Genomic DNA, 17,468 nt, shown 5'->3' with positions numbered 1-17,468 from the left:
TGCTGTCTGCCGCAATGTGTAAACAGGGGAATCTGTCCGCCATAATGTGTAAAAGGGCTCTACTGTGAGGTGTAATTTGAATAATGGTGACTACCATAATTTGTAATATAAATTGGTATTATTTTGTGGTCACACCCCTTCCCCATGAAGCCACGCCCCTATATTTTTTGCGTGCGCATACAGCGCTCACTGCCCCTGTTTTGCATAAAGAGGGGGTGCCAATGCCCTATCTTGCACACATCGCTAAAATGTCTACTTATGGCACTGGTCGGTGGTGTCACAGATGAACTGATGCTGCTTCATAGGATGCAGCACCGATCACTAATGTAAGCAGGAGGCATAACATATTACTGCTATTGCTGCTGCTTACAATGTAAGCAGCAACAATGGCAACTCCAACCATATCTGAATCAGGTCCACCACTCCCCATTTTTCACAATGCCATTTCTGTAGAGCAGGCTTTCCCAGCCACGGTCCTCAAGGCACACTAACAGTCCAGGTTTTAGTGATATCCATGCTATGCAGAGGTGACTTATTTAGAACCTCAATTATTTTGATTTAAACATCTGCCCTGAAGCCTGGAAATCACTAAAACCTATACTGTAAAGGTGCGTACACAAGGTCTGATGTAACCTTATGATTTTGACTATATAGTCAAAATTGTAAGGAAAGTTAGTGCAAATCGCAATGTGTGTACACAGCTTGCTATATTGATGCGTGCTCCCTTGGGGTCGGTATTGCAAGAAAAGATAGACTATGCATGAAAGTCAATCTTGACTATATTGTGTACAGTCTAGTACATAGTATAGTCAAAATTGGCACTTAGGGGTCTATTTACTAAGCCTTGAACAAAGATAAAGTGCATGGAGATAAAGTACCAGCCAATCAGCTTCTAACTACCATGTCACAGGCTGGGTTTGAAAAATGACAGTTAGGAGCTGGTTGGCTGGTCATTTATCTCTGGCACTTTATAAGTAAATAATAGGATATTAATACCTATTGTACCAGTAAATCCTTTTCTCGTAGTCAATAAGGGATATTTGGGGAATCTAGTACAATGGGGTATAGACGGGGTCTAAAGGAGCCAGTGCACTTTTAAAATTTCTTCAACTGGGTGTGCTGGCTCCTCCCCTCTGTGCCCCCTCCCACATGCAGTTATAGGTAAAAACGTGCCCAAAGGAGAAAGGACATATATGAGAGAAGGAACATGACAACAAAGGATGGTGAGATTTAAACACCAGCACACCACTAACATAAAATGGCCAGCAATGGCTGTAAACAATAACAGCAACAGCTGAACAGGTAACTACAGAACAAGAACCCGCAGAAAAGTCAACGCACTGAGGCGGGGCCCAATATCCCTTATGGACTATGAGAAAAGGATTTACCGGTAGGTATTAAAATCCTATTTTCTCTAGCATCCATAAGGGATATTGGGGAATCTAGTATGATGGAGACGTCCCAAAGCTTCCAGCACGGGCAGGAATGTGCGGAGACTGCTGCAACACCGCCTGCCCAAACTGGTTATCCTCTTTGGCCAGGGTATCAAATTTGTAGAACTTCACAAAGGTGTTCTTCCCCGACCAGGTAAAAGCTTGGCATAGTTTCAAGGCCATGACTCCACGGGCAGCCGCCCAGGAAGAGCCCACCAATCTTGTAGAGCAGGCCTTCAGAGACTTAAGAACTGGTAAGGCTGCCTACACATAGGCCTGTTGAACAGTAAGCCTAATCCAAAGAGCAATGGACTGCTTTGAAGCAGGACAATGCTTTTTCTGCGCATCATAGAGCACGAACAAGGAATCCGTCTCTCTGACCCAAGCTGTGCGCTTGACATAGATCTTCAAGGCACGCACAGCATCCAATGCCTCTGGAGGAGCAGGAGCATCAGAACTGGATGGAATCACAATAGGTTGATTCAGGTGAAACGCAGAGACATCCTTTGGCAGGAACTGCTGTCTAGTCCAGAGCTCCGCTCTATCCTCATAAAAGGCCAAGAACAGACTATTACACGATAAGTCACCCAATTCCAAGACACGTCGAGCAGAAGACAGGGCCAGCAACATCACCGTCTTCCATGTGAGGTACTTGTTTTCTACCGTCATCAGAGGTTCAAACCAGGAGGACTGTAGAAACGCCAACACAACATCCAAATCCCAGGGTGCCGTGGGCGGCACAAAAGGTGCTTGTATGTGAAGCACCCCTTGCAAGAAGGTCTGAACTTACGGCAACACTGCCAATTTCTTCTGGAAGAAAATGAAGAGGGCTGAAATCTGGACCTTAATGGAACCCAGACGCAAGCCCTTATCCACACCAGCCTGCAGGAAACGTAAGAAATGTCCCAAGTGACCGGTCTTTGTAATATACCGGCTGCTGTGTATATAGATTTTAGGGTAGTCTCTATCTTCCTATCCCCAGGATCCTTCATAAAGGATCCCGGGGCAGGCAGCACCGCCTTTTTAGACAGGTGAAAGACTGAGACATCCACTTGCCATTTTTTGTCTGGATTTTTCCAGGCCTGTTTGAATAAGTCATCTAATGCTGTAGAATCAGGGAAAGTGACATTAGACTTGTTTTGTACTTAGAAAAATGACTGCTGTGAAGCAGCGTCCTCTAGAGGGAGCTTTAACACATCCCTTATAGCCAAAGTGAGGTGTTCAATACCCTGAGCAGCATCAGGATCCCCACTAACGGGATCCAGATCATCCCCATCATCCTGTATATCATCATCTGTATCAGTAGAGCAGTTAAACCCCGCTTCTGAGGACCTTCATGAGAGAGGGGGGGTTGTGCATCTGCCCTAGCAGCTAAATCTGTAACAGCTTGTTGTAGTAGCTGAGTTTTCTGCACATTAGCAGTGAGCTGGGATGACATATCAGACATCATAGTCTTAATAGACCCTAATCAGTGGGGCTCTGGACCCTCTCCCCCAGCCCCTTCAATGGTTTGTGAAGATTGACTACATTGTTCACAGGAAACAGAGTCAGTATATAATGGAGAGAATCTAGTGTGACATACACTGCACAGTTTGTGTTTACCCATATTTCACAGTTAGCACAATAACATACACATAAACACAGACAGTTGTAATACAAGCCTGCCCTACTGTATGTGAGAAGAGACACAGAGAGAGAGAGAAGACACCACCACACCCTGAGCTGCGCAGCCCTAGTGAGGCTGTCAGCTCCCTAAAACACATTAAACACTAACAATTTTAGTACTAAATAGGATCAGGATAGTGCACACAAGCATCTCTCCCCCTTTGCTACACCCTGTACCAGATATCCAGCGTGGCTGAGGAGTCAGGAAGCGCTGTGTCTGCTGTATATGGCTGCTGTAAGCAGAGGAAGGCGCCAAGATGCCTCAGGTCCCGCTCTGAGGTTGCTCCGCCTCCTCCAATGCCACCGGAGTTACATACATATATTATACTGGCAAACTCCTTTTTAGCTTAAAACATCACACAAAACATCAAACAAGTGCAAGTCAAGCCCTTTTGTGCCAGTTCTACATGGGGGATCTTAGTGGGACCCCCCGGGAGGGTCCCGTAACCCACACCTGTGGTCAGCCGCACTTTGTACTCACCACCGATGTCACCTTCAGGCAGCGTTAGGGGTGTGCGCATGCTGCGGCTGTGACAGCCAAGGCACAGTGCCTCGCTGAACAACAACTCAGGACAGTGGTCCTGCAGTGGGGAAGCGACTCTGCACCTCATAAGGCCGGTGACCGCCCCCCCCCCCCCCCCCCCCCTTAACTCCCACGGTGCAGGTATGCTGACAGAATACCGAAAATAATAAAAGTTTAAAAGAAAATAATGAAAACTCTGGAGCTGCAGAGATGTGCATCCTCTCCTGAGGGCACTTTTTTCTAAACTGCCTGTGGGAGGGGGCATATAGGGGCAGAGCCAGCACACCCAGTTGAAGAAATTTAAAGTGCACTGGCTCCTTTGGACCCCATCTATACCCCATCATACTAGATTCCCCAATATCCCTTATGGATGCTAGAGAAAGACCCCTTAGTCAAAATCTCAACTAAATATAGTCAGTATCAGCGGTTCAGGGCTTCGGGGAGTTCAGGGGAAACCTCAAAGTCAAAATCATAGATAGTCAATTTCCTTTTAGTGTGTCTTGAGGAACGAGGTTGGGAATGCCTGCTGTAGAGGCTCGCTCGCTGTATGAGAAAGGTTGAGGATTAAATTACAAATTAGGATAATTGCAATAAAGCTTTAATCAAGGAGAACATTTTATTCTAAGCACAGCAGGCTCCATGTCTGTAAATCTGTTGAAGAGCTCTGTAGCTTGCCTTTTAACTTGCAAAGGCCAATAACAGAGAACAATAGCCTGTTCTCAATGTACATAAAATGTCAAATATCTCAAGTGTTATCAAGGTAGGGCTATATCTTAATATACCGTATGTTTGTTAATATTGTCAATATTGAATCAAGCTAGCTTTTAGAGGCTGCACAATAGACACATTTTTAACATAGACTTCTATTTTGGATAATAATGTTTTTTGTTCAATGATTTTGTTCTGTTTCCAACATCCTGAGGTCAGCGCTAATGCTGAGAGTAACCCTTTATTATGTTCAGTTTCCACAGGGATGGAGAAATTTCTCTCTTTGAGAAATATGCTTTTTATTTTGTTGATTACAAAATTGTATTAATCTATTGTTTTGAACAAATGGATACATTTGGAACAGGCTGTAAAAATGTTGCACTTACTGCAAAATGATTCCAAAACATGGCAGTGAATGTGCCAGAATATTACTAAATTACTGGCACATGGAAGAATAAGAACATTCTTGACTAAATCAGTCAAAGGTTCAGTGAAGCTACACACAAAATATATTTTTTTAAGTTAGTAATCACTTAAATAAGACAAGAATAGTCTAATATGTTTGTCCTTTCTTTTACCAATAACTAATGTTCCATTGATCAAGCAAAATTTAAAATAATATTAATAATAATTCCATGGAACTTGAGGCTGTAAGAAAGAAAAGCTAACTTTATCTTTAAAATAAAGTCTATGTCTACTAGTCTTATAAAGATGTATTCCCTGCTCCCTGTACATGTATAATGGGTTCTCTCCCTTAGGGTCTCACTTTCATTTGGCCCAAAATAAATTAAACGTCAGGTCCTCACAGAACCAGATGTGCAGCGCTGAGTATGCTTAGTTGGCGGCCCCCAGTTGATTGTTCTGCCACTTCATTTTGGCAACACAAAGAGATCTGAAAGTCCAAGGACAAATTGATATCATGCTGGGGTTTTCAAATCATATCTGACCATACAATGAGACTAGACAGAAAGAGAACTGTCAATGGTGCCAGGTCACGCTCTGCTGTCTGGATTAAATCAATTGTACTCATCTTGCCCAGCTCAGACGTGCCCATTTTAAACTAAATGTAATGTTCTTATGGCAGCAACTAAGAGCATCTAATGGTGCTTATTCTCAAGCAAATAACACAATGATCCATAGTTGCCAACATATTAAAACCAGGATTACTAAGATGCCCAGAGGGTGCACCAAAGCATTTTACACCCAAATTCTGTTTTGGCATATCTTGGACACAATATCCATCAGATCATAATGTTTCTCAGTATAACATATATTTTTTAGCATTTTATATATTCGTGCTGGAGAAATACTACTTCTACATTGTAGAGAATAGCAAATACTTTGTAAGAATTACATCTCACATGTAGAAAAAGGGGGATGTTTAAAGCATTTAGCCAATGTTAAAAACGAGAGACATAAATCTTAAACACTTGGGACTGTCCGTGGAAATTGGCAGCTATTATAATTTTTATTATACATAATAATTCCCAACTTACGTCAGAAGCATCCTACACTAACAATGCATTATGATTATGCAATATAGCATTATCTGTAATCATTATAAACTGTGAAAATATGACACTGATGCTTTGCCTATTATACTAACATTGATTTTTCTTTATTTTCTATTTCTCCCTTTTTTGCCACAAACCTTACTTGTTACATCAGAAACAGAGATACAAGACACAGGTAAGTGACTCACCAGTGCGCTCATTTATAACTTTATTGATTTTACATAAAAAAGATAGGACAGCTATAATGTATTACAAATGTGGTTAAGATCTGCAAAAAAATATGTTCACAAACAATATTCAAGCCACAAAGGGATTTTAATCTAATTCCCTTTTATTGTCTTGCTCCAAGTGTGACATTAGGCAGTCATGTTTTCTTCCTTTAATAAATCACTAATATAACTTGTCCAGCAATAATACTGTATTGTGGAATTAGTAGAGGTTCCACTGCAGTGTATGTAATGTTTTGTATGCAAGTCAATAATTCTGAATGGTGCTGTGGGTTTGCTAACTGTCATGTATTTTTATGGGTTTACTTTTTATTTTAATGCAGTAAAAAAAAAAGTCCATTGATTTTACCGCAAGTGATATTTATCTAATAAGAGCAGTACATTTATAGCAGCTCCGACTGTACCATCAGACCTATCACAGATCACAGTTTTCAGGCTGGCCCTTCTTTTTCTTTACGTCTTTACAGCATAGCCAGAGTTAGATACAGTACTGTGGGCGCCTAGCCAAGATGTTTGTTTATTTCATTTGACAGTACATCAAAATGCTTTTCCCTAGCACCTTTACGCTATGCAACTTACAGACTTACTCATGCCCACAACAATATTTCTCAATTTTTCTGCTCATAGTCAACATTTTGACCAGGGCGCTGAGACTGCTGGATGGGGAGTGGGCAAATGGGGTGTGTATACGCCCCCATTGGATGATCTTTATTTTAGCTGAAAGCTACCACTGAGTGGAGAGTGGCTGTGTCAAATTAGGGGGTTTGTTTATGCCTCCCTGATAGGCCTGATTATGACACATATTATACTTCTATACAGGATATATAGTACTTACAACACTTAGCACTGGGCAGACTTGTGCCTCCCCACAGTGATAGATCTCCATCTCTCACTGCTCTCCTCCAATCCACAAATACCCATAGATAAAAATGAGGTCCTGCTAAAGCACTGTGAGACAGTCCAATGAGTATTACAGGAATCCATGAGGTGACTTCCTCTTTTTCCATCTCCCACCATATCAATACCACAGGTACTCCATTAGAATGTAGAATGAGTACAGTATTTTGCCACTCAATGAGAAGGGGGACCCAGCACAAGACATGATAATTATGGTAGAGTTGTTTTTCACCAGCATATTATCCTCACACATTGAGTACCATACGGTACATCACAGACATCACATGTAGGAAGGGCAGCTACCTCCCATCATCCACCTGTGTATTAATTTCCCCCATTACGTCCAATTTCTTATACTAAATTCTTATTCCACTACTAGAGTGAAGTTCAGCCCACTCCCTGATGGGTAATATTAATATAGTATGGCATATTCTACAGCTACAGACCGTAACCCAACCCCAATGAGTAATAAAAAGATAATCAAATTACCTAAATACTCAGGAGTGCCAAGAAGTGGACTAGATTACATGGGCCTGAAACTCTGTAGCAGCCTAGAAGTGAAGGGAAGTTGTAGCCATTAAATTCCATGGCCATGATTGTCAATGCACCATAAATACATACTGAACAAGGAGGTATAGCCATGTCCCCTCCTGTCGTCACACACCCCCAGCATCTGGGTCCATCAAAAGTATTGGCTGTCTGTATACCAGCCCTACTGCCTTTATGTGCCGAAGGAGAAGAGGAGAGTGGAGAAAAAGAGAAAAGATGCATTCATGGACTAAGGAGAGAGAGAGAGAAAGTAAAACGGAGTGGCAAGGAGACAGAGGAGGGACAGGTCACTGATCTGTGTTGCAGAACATTAGTGACTAGTTGTAGGAGAAGGCCAGCCACATGGAAGCACAGCAATGTCAGTGCTGACTGCACCAAGCACTGAGTTATGGGACCTAAGTCCCCACTATCTAGTTCTGAGCTCTCTGGCTCTCTCAGTTTGGCCCAGTTTTACTTTGCTTTTGATAGGGGCCATCAGATATGGAATGTGGAGATCAGCAGAAAACAGCAGTTAGCAGTTATCTATCACTAGTGACCACCTAAAACAGTGACCGGCAACAGATGGCACTAGTGTTGCATAAGGCCTCTGTGTTGGCAGTTTGTATTGGAACTTCCTGGTGCAGTGACGTCAGTCCACACACTTTATGACTTAAACAGTACTGCAGGTTTATTAAGTGAACACAGGTGACTCAGATGTAATATTGATATAGGCAATTAGGGGCCCTTATATCATACAAGGTAACAGCAGTGGTAGCGGTACTGATCAGGAGTTTTCTCCAGTGGTGAGGGACGGAGGACTGCACAGCCGTGCAGTCTGACTCCCGCTGTAGAGGAGATGCGGTGCCTTGCTCAGCGTCAGCTCCAGAGCCATGATACCTGCAATGGAACACTATGAGTCTCTGTAGCTGAGATCCGCTCCCGGTCTCAGCTCTGCACGCTTGCACACACAGGACTCAGTCTCTCTTAGTCTCTCACTCTAAGATGGAGGAGCAGGGAATTACATCATGTAACTCCGCCTCCGAGTGACACTTGGCACAAGGGGATTAACACTAGGGGATGCCCCCATAGACTTCTATGTAGAAGGAGACAGGCACAGAGCGCACCATACACTAACACTCTGAAGCCATCACTGGCGGCTTCCCAGCTCCTTCCTTCTTTGTTGTTGTACAGTATTTGTTTTTTTATGCATTTAAATGCTTGTTTCAAAGGCCTGCTGATATATTATTAAATATAAGTGTCTCTTTCATTGATAACATTTATTCATTTAACTTACTACATAGATTAAGGGTAATTGAGGAGTGTGCTGCCCCTGTGTGACCCCCAAAATGTATCAATTTGCCTATCACTGACCTAAAACATTTATCTAGCATCAGGGAGGGAAGAACAGGATTGTCTGTCTTTGTCAGATAGGGTGGTAGGAATATAAAAAGGTGGGTAAAAGGGAAAGGTAACAAATCTCTGCTTATATTTCACTCTGGCCCTTATTCAGAGAATTGCACTAATGCGGCTGCAAGTGCGATGTTCTATGCAACGCAACTGCAGGTATCTGCAAGTGAAGCTGCCACCCTGAAATTAAAAAAGATGCCCACTGGTGCTACGGCAACTTCTTAATTGCGTACACATACGCAGCCTACCAGCAAGAACAAGGAACATCGGGCTGAAGGGTAGACCTATAGCTATGCAGTCTGGACCTAGCAGTAGTGACTATGTTTTTGAATGTCAGGGCTCACAGCTGATGTCAGACACATGCCCCAAAAACGGCCATGACACACTTGAATTTCAACAACCATTCCCCGCTAACACCATGTTAACACCCCCACAAACAGTCACTTCCTGTTAATCACTTTGTGAAAGAATCCTCATTGCGTGCGGTCTCTCAGCGGCACCCTGACGCATGCACAATGCGCACGCAGCACATGTGCAGTCTGCCGATAACCGATCACTTTCGTGGAGCATCAGCTTTGCGTACTTCTGTGAATCAGATCCTCTGTGTCTGTTAGTATGTATCTGTCATTGTGTCAGAGCCTATGTTTGCCTGTGTCAGTGGGCATCCCACCTATAATCGAATGTATATTGGCATTTATTAACACCATATGCATGAAGAATTAAGCAAAAGGCAGCTCTCCCAATAACAGCTGTCCTTTGTGGTGTGTGGACTTCTGGGTTTGTGACCCAGAAGTCCTTCTGTGCATGCATCGTATGATGGATGCACTACTGGGGACACTAGTAGGGACACAATTAGATTCCTCTCAGTGCAAAATGCAACAAGAAGTCTTCTATTGGGAACATGCGTTACCCTCTGGGTCCAAGTTCTAGAATGTATCACATTCTATAGCTTGGTGCATATGTGAAAAACGGGCAAACCTCCGAAAATGGGCTTCTGTTTTACATGCATTGAAAACTGTTGTATGTTTAACAGTTTAAAAAAAAAAATACATATTTAGATTTTGTAACATTTGTTATAATGATATATACATATTTCAACATTTCACTAAGGGCTAAGGTAATGGCCCGGGGCACATGTACTAAGCTGGGGAAAGTGATGAAATGGAGAGAAATAAACTACCAACCAATCACCTCCTAACTGCCATTTTCAAATACAGCCTATAACATGTCAGTTGGGATCTGATTGGCTGATACATTATCTCTCTCCATTTTATAACTCCCCAAGGCTTATTACATCTGCCCCATGATCTGTAAAATCTGTAGCTGAGCATATGCAACTTTGTATGACTACAGGTGGTTCAGAGTCATATGCATCTCCGCAGCATGTCCACTTGTGGCTTGGCGCCAAGGGGTGTTTGTTCACAAAATAAATGTTCAGTGGAGGCTTTGAATCAGCCACATAATCTGCATTTAGCAAGATGTCCAGCTCATCCCATCTGCCAGTGTTGGCTTCTACACCAATGCAAGTGCAGCCAACTTGGCCGACACCACTCGTGCAAAAGACAGTACTCGCACCATGGTTCTACATTTCATAAATGACTCTACTATAACTGGTCTACTCTTAAATAATCACTGGTGCTCAAAGATTATACTAAAATTTGCTTTATATTTAATTGTGGTGACTACAGTAGACTCTACAGTATATTGTGTTGTGGTCATCAGAATATTGTGAAGGGGGCATCTAACCAGGTTGCTGCAGCCCGGCTCGCTAATTTCATCCTTCAACTATTTAGTTTAGCTCTTTCTAAGTTATGATCTTAGGAAAAGGTGTCAAATCTCTTTTGAAATACATTTTAGATTTCAAGTAACCTGCAGTAACGCTTTGTTGTTACTAAACAGGTTTAACCATTTCACCATATAAAATCTACTTAAATTATTATCCAATTTTAAACCTTGGGTGTGTGTGGCCGAAAAAATTCTAGAGGAATAACAAAATACAAGGTTTTGTGTGACTGGTGAGCTCTTGCCTTGTTTTGATTTGTCTGCACAGTCAACTTGCATACATTTTCTTTTTCATATTTAATGATAGACTGCTGCACATTGTTCTGTGTAGAAATCGAGGCCCAGGGGATATTGAAATGCCTAAATACACCAAACAACTACTAAGCCCCTGAACAGTGGTTCCTGCTGCTAAGAGAGATTAAAATGTCTGCTGGCAAAGCAGAAACTCTAATTGCAAGCAAGGCATCTCCATGGCAACATCAATCAGTTTTCTGTATTTGTACTAGGAAGTCTCTATTTTCAACCCAAAATTCAGACAATTTCTGCTTCTCCGTAAACAAATTCATCAGAGATAACTTAAAAAAAGATGTTCTACCAGCTTACATTAATCAGTGACTATTTTATATACAATCTTGGTCTGAGGGCATTTTATCATAATTTATTTAGCACTGGCTTAGTTCTTCTTGAGTACATATATTTGGGCATGCTCAGCCACATGAGGAAATTACACTCCAAGAGTTTTAGCATATGCTGCAGTGCTACTTAACAACCGAATGTAAGACTGATACTGTGCGCAAGTAATGTCTGATAGATTAATCATAGAGATATTTAAAAAAAAAAAAGCTTAAAAAAACTAAACACCAAAAACTTGTTTTTACAACTAGTTTCTGTATAAATTATATAAATGTACAGTATATATCCCCTTGATTTCATGGTCAGAATGGACAGCCAAATGCACAGTGTATTCTGGTTCTTGAATGTCTAGACGTTTCAATTTTGACTAATTTTGTTTAGATGATTGAATTTTGACTAATTATGTCTAGACGTTTGAATTTTGGCCAAATTGTATATACTGATATGGTAATTCAGAATAATATGTAAGTGCAAACTCATATTGTTATCAGATGATACACTTCTGAAAAATTAGGTTAACACTCTCTGCTGCACACCTATTATTGGGAAAAAGCGTTGTTTTACTTCAAACATCCACTCACTTCATTTGAGCATCAGAATGTATATGACAGCAGTGCTATACTGATGGTAAACTTTGTAGATAAATGAATGCTTTTTAGATAGATTACAGGAGCTGATGACAGGTATATAGCAGGAAGGGAAACAAGGGTCACAACAGCTCGGAACAAAAGACAATTACATGAGAAACACCACATAGAACTGTATACGCTGCCAAGAGACTGAAGCCCTCGCTTCTTCCCAAAATATACATCAACCAATACATTTAATTACAATAAAGAATTACAGACATATGTGTTGAAAACAAGGTCACATTTTTATTTAATAAACACTTGGGAGCAGATGTTCTAAGCCTTGGAGAGTGATAAATTGGAGAGAGATAAACTACTGATCAACCAACTCCTTAAGCTGGCCATACATTAGAATGACTCACAAACAAGCGATGTCACTAACGATTTCCCTTGAACTCCCCAGAAGCTCCCCAGCAGTCCCAGACTCACAATATAGTGCATCCACATAAGATAGATCTTTAAGATCTTGCTAAAGATCTGAGGAGTGGCCACATCCAGGAGCATGCTGTCATTGACGCCGGTAAGATCTGAAGAAATGACAAACGGCCTGCAGGACCACGCATCGGATTGTTATTGCTCGTGAAAATAGCACAATTTCAAACAATTTATCCTTCCGATGCATCGAAATCATGCAATCCTCATTCTAATGTATGGCCAGCTTACCTGTCATTTTTAAAACACAGCCTTAACATGGAAGTTAGGAGCTGATTGGCTGCTACTTTATCTCTCTCTACTTTTTCTGTCTCCAAGTATTAGTACATCTGGCCCTTGGTGACAAAGTATAGCACTGCAAACACCAGTCCCAGCCATAACCGTAAATATTGGAGCTACCCTTCTACCTCTGGTACCCAGGATTTTAATAGTACACACCTCAATTGTGGTATTCAGCGCTTCAACTGCAAATTAAAAGGGCATGTTCCCAGGACCATCAATTGGGCCACCCATTGTTCCTGACTGCAGTGATTTTCTGCCTTACTGTCTCCCGTATAAATTAAATCCATAATAGTGCTATAGTAAATGTCTCTGTATTTACTGTACTTGGGTGTGGGTGGTGAGAATTTTTCCTGACCTACTTTTAAATCCTTTAAATCCACTTAGGACAGCCCCTTTTAGCATTTTATTTCTATAGGTTATTTCTATTCACTCCCATTGCATTCTTATTGGCTATTATTAAATCCTCTCTCCTCCTTCTCTGCAACCTCTAAACCAGAGTTTCCCCCAAAAAATGTAATCACTGCCCCGTAGAGTATCAGAATTGATTTCACGCAACCCATAGGCCAAACGTGTCTTATTGAGAAATTTAGAAAGAAATATTAAATAATGTATATTGTGTTTACCTGTCATACTTAGGTTCAGTTGTGTTGTTAGGGACAAGATTTGCTTCTGCTTGTCCACAAATGTTATGACTGACAGCCACCAGCAGTCGTTTTACCTATTACATTGACCATAAATAATTTGAATGGGCCCTGGACCACCAACCCAGGGCACTCCTACAAGTCCCTTGAGGCACCCAGGGTGCCCAGGCAGACAGTTTGAGAACCACTGCACTAAACAATAACTAACTCCCTTGTTGAAAAGGGATGGAGGACACACCCTCAGTACTCATCCTTGTTTGGTATAATTGCATTATCGGTCAAATGTAACTTCTCTCAATTTGAGGAAGACAGCGCAATTCCAGAGAGATAGTCAGTAGATTGGTTTTGCCTTTAACCTAATTGCTGTTTTAAATCTAGTGACAATCTAGCTAGAGTCTGGCCTACTTCTGCTGATTGTGGGTTATTACATTTTGCCCTATATGACTAGTTATATGCTTTTCTATATATATATATATATATATATATATATATATATATATATATTACATTTAGTTTAGCCTACTGACAAGTACATTTAAAAGAAATGACAATGGAGAAGATTCCTGCCATTTACGAGGTTGAATGAAGTCATTATTTGTGCAAATTTTGTGTAATGACTGTCTATGGAAACAGTTTTGTTTTGCTTTGGAATCATAGGCTATCTCTCTAAGCTCCCATGCCTCTCCAAGCTACTTGAGAGACTTGCCTACACTCGCCTCACACACTTTCTTAAATCACACAATTTATTTGACCCACTTCAGCCAGGCTTTCGTTCCCAACACTCCACAGAGACAGCACTGACTAAAGTAGTGAATGATCTAGTCACTGCGAAGTCCAAAGGCCATTGCTCACTTCTTATTCTTCTAGATCTCTCTGCTGATTTTGACACTGTTGACCATTCTCTTCTCATACAAACACTACAATCCCTAGGTCTTCAAGCCTCAGACCTCTCTTGTTTCCTATCCTACCTATCTAATCGCTCCTTCAGTGTTCGCTTCTCTGAATCCACCTCCTCTTTACTACCTCTTTCAGTTAGAGTACCACAAGGCTCGGTCTTAGGTCCTCTGCTTTTCTCAATCTATACCTCATCTCTTGGTAAACTAATCAGCTCTTTTGGATTTCAGTATCATCTGTACGCAGATGATACTCAAATCTACCTATCCTCCCCAGATTTGTCACCATCTGTATTGGTCAGGGTCACTGAATGACTTTCTGCTGTTTCATCTTGGATGTCATCTCGCCACCTCAAACTGAATATTTCCAAAACAGAGTTACTTATATTTCCACCGGCCAATAGTAGTTTCCAACCTGATATCTCTATCACTGTTGAGAACTCAACAATCAACCCTACCCCACAAGCTCGCAGCCTAGATACTTGACCCAGAACTGTCCTTTGCTTCACACATTCAATTTGTTTCAAAATCATGTTACATGCATCTAAAAAACATATCTAAAATGTGACCATACCTTACACAACACACTGCAAAAACTCTAATCCATGCTCTCATTATCTCCCGCATTGATTATTGCAATAATCTTCTTACTGATCTTACCAAAAAGAGACTCTTACCACTACAATCCATTCTGAATGCAGCTGCAAGGCTAATCTTCCTTGCTAGACATTCATTGTCTGCAGATCCGCTCTGTCAGTCCCTCCATTGGTTACCTGTATTCTACCGTATTCAATTTAAAATACTTTTACTCACACATAAGGCCATTAACAATACTACACCTATGTACATCTTTTCGCTCATCTCAAAATATCTCCCAACCCGACGTCTCCTCTCTTCTCAATATCTACATCTCTCATCCACACTCATTACTTGCTCTCGTGCACGATTGCAGGACTTTCTTTGGGCTGTACCCAATCTGTGGAATGCCCTACCACGCACAATAAGACTCTCCCCTAGTCTCCGAAGCTTCAAAACACTCCCTGAAAACGCTTCAAACGCTCCCTTACCTCTTCAGGCTAGCTTATTACATTCTAGAACCGCTCACTCAACCTTCATAAGCTTTCCTATCCGATTATATCCCCACTGTAGAGTCCGCACATATCCTCCACATAATTTCTTTTTCTTCACTTTCCCTTCTTTCTGACCATGGTTCATCATTGCTGTGATGTGATATCATGCAACCCACCTAGAACCTTTGCATCCAGTGGACAAATATGCAATAGTGCCTTTACTTGTGTATCAATGCCTATTTCCATATAGATTGTAAGATTGCGAGCAGGACCTTCCTACCTTTATGACTGTTTGTTTGTTTGTTTGTTTGTTTGTTTGTTTATTACCCAGTTTTGTTTTATCATTGTATCCAATTGTAAAGCGCAATGGAATTTGCTGCGCTATAAAAGAAACTGTTAATAAATAAATAAATAAATAAATATGGGCAAGTTGGAGCATCTGGACTATGGAGGTTATTCAGAGTTGTTAGCAACACAAAAAAGTTAACAATTGGGCAAAACCATGTTGCCCTGAATGTGGGGCAGATATAACATTTGTAGAGAGAGCTAGATTTGGGTGGGGTGTGTTCAAACTGAAATCTACATTGTATTGTAAAAATAAAGCAGCCAGTATTCACCCTGCACAGAAACAATATAATCCACTGAAATCTAAATCTCTCTGCACATGTTACATCTGCCCCACTTGCAGTGCAATATGGTTTTGCCCAATTGCTTATTTTTTGGTTTGCTTACAACTCTGAATAACCCCCTATGTACAGTGTCTGGGTTTTATTTCTAGATTATACACACAACAAGTGCTCCATGTATGCACAGGGGAGAATGCTATTATGCTGGATCTATATGATACATTGAAAAGTTATATTTGCTTATATTAAGTGCTGCATCTAACTGTCACTTAACAACCCAAAATACCGAGCTTAATTTACCAAAACTTAACTAAAGAGCAAAGTATTGCTTCAGCATTTAGTGCTCCCTATTTAAATGTCTTCTCAAAACAGAGGATACTACTGACTTCAAAACAAGGGAAGCATTATAAAGAGGGTTGCATATCATGAAATTTATATACAGAGTGCCCTTTGCCCTCTTTGCAGGAGCTGCAATAAACCTACTGTTGAGCAATGGTGGTATTATATCGTGGTGTAGTCTAAAGAAAAGAGTAATGTATCTATGGTGCCCATTTATCAAAAAGTTTTAACTATTTTAAACTGGTTGCGTACGATACATGGTGCTCCAGCCAATCAGCTCCCAACTGTAATTTTTCTTGGAGCACCATTTATTATACGCAACAAGTTTTAAATAGCTAAAACTTGCTGATAAATGGGCCCACATATATTTTTTTTTAAATCAGCTTCCCACACAATCAGTATAGATGCATACTGTATATAACAGTGAATACTAAATACATTGTTAATAATAAAAATAATAAACCACCATATTATTTCTTTCAGTACTAGCCCGGCTCACAAGTATTACTTGGCAGTGGATCCTTCTTCAGAAGCTGTTTATCTGTCTGACACCAATACTAGAAAAGTCTACAGAGTGAAATCTCTTACAGATGTGAAGGAGCTGACAAAGAACTTTGAAGTGGTTGCAGGGACAGGAGACCAATGCCTTCCATTTGACCAAAGTCACTGTGGAGATGGTGAAAAAGCAAATGAAGCTTCACTGAACAGTCCAAGAGGTAAACTGATATCTAGTCTTTTCTTAGTACTTGTTAAAACATTTTTTGAAGAAATAAAAAATAATACATATAAAACGTCTAACACCCTAATGGTAAGAAATCTATAAGAAGAATAACAAAATAAAAAGAAGAAACAAAATGTATATGGTTCTGATGTTAGCTGCTGTGGCTTTTGCTCACTCCACGTTCTGTTGTGCTTAATCTGTCTCTTTGTACATGTGTAAAATCAATTCCTGTGCGGTTAGCGTCTTAGCCTAGTGTCTGTAGTAAGCTATAGGGTAGATTCAATCAGTGGAGGCACCGGCGTCGGTGACACCTGGTGTGGCCAAGAGACAAAAAAGAGGGTGTGACTAAAGCTGCATGACACTTAAAGATGTGTACTCCCAGTTAGTTGGTATCCGGTCTATAGATCTACACTAAAAAGGTCTACAGTCAATAGGTTGACCACTAATGGTCGACATGAAATAGGTCGACTCTGTCAAAAGTTCAACATTCAAAAGGTCGACATATGGTCGACACATTT

At 40.9% G+C, this 17,468-nt stretch overlaps 1 protein-coding gene across 4 annotated transcripts in view; it reads left to right on the top strand.

Moving 5' to 3' along the window:
• Positions 1–17,468, top strand: part of TENM1 (teneurin transmembrane protein 1) — a 1,080,468-nt gene that overhangs the window by 866,830 nt on the left and 196,170 nt on the right. For all 4 annotated transcript variants that reach the window (XM_063937256.1, XM_063937254.1, XM_063937255.1 and 1 more), the window contains 2 exons: positions 5,998–6,018; positions 16,713–16,945. In XM_063937256.1, coding sequence (XP_063793326.1) covers positions 5,998–6,018; positions 16,713–16,945 — 254 coding nt within the window. The remainder of the gene's footprint in view (positions 1–5,997; positions 6,019–16,712; positions 16,946–17,468) is intronic.

This window comes from Pseudophryne corroboree, chromosome 8, assembly GCF_028390025.1.
Source record: "Pseudophryne corroboree isolate aPseCor3 chromosome 8, aPseCor3.hap2, whole genome shotgun sequence".
Taxonomy (NCBI): Eukaryota; Metazoa; Chordata; class Amphibia; order Anura; family Myobatrachidae; genus Pseudophryne; species Pseudophryne corroboree.
Note: the sequence above shows the minus strand (reverse complement) of the source record. Positions and strands in the feature narration are given on the sequence as shown.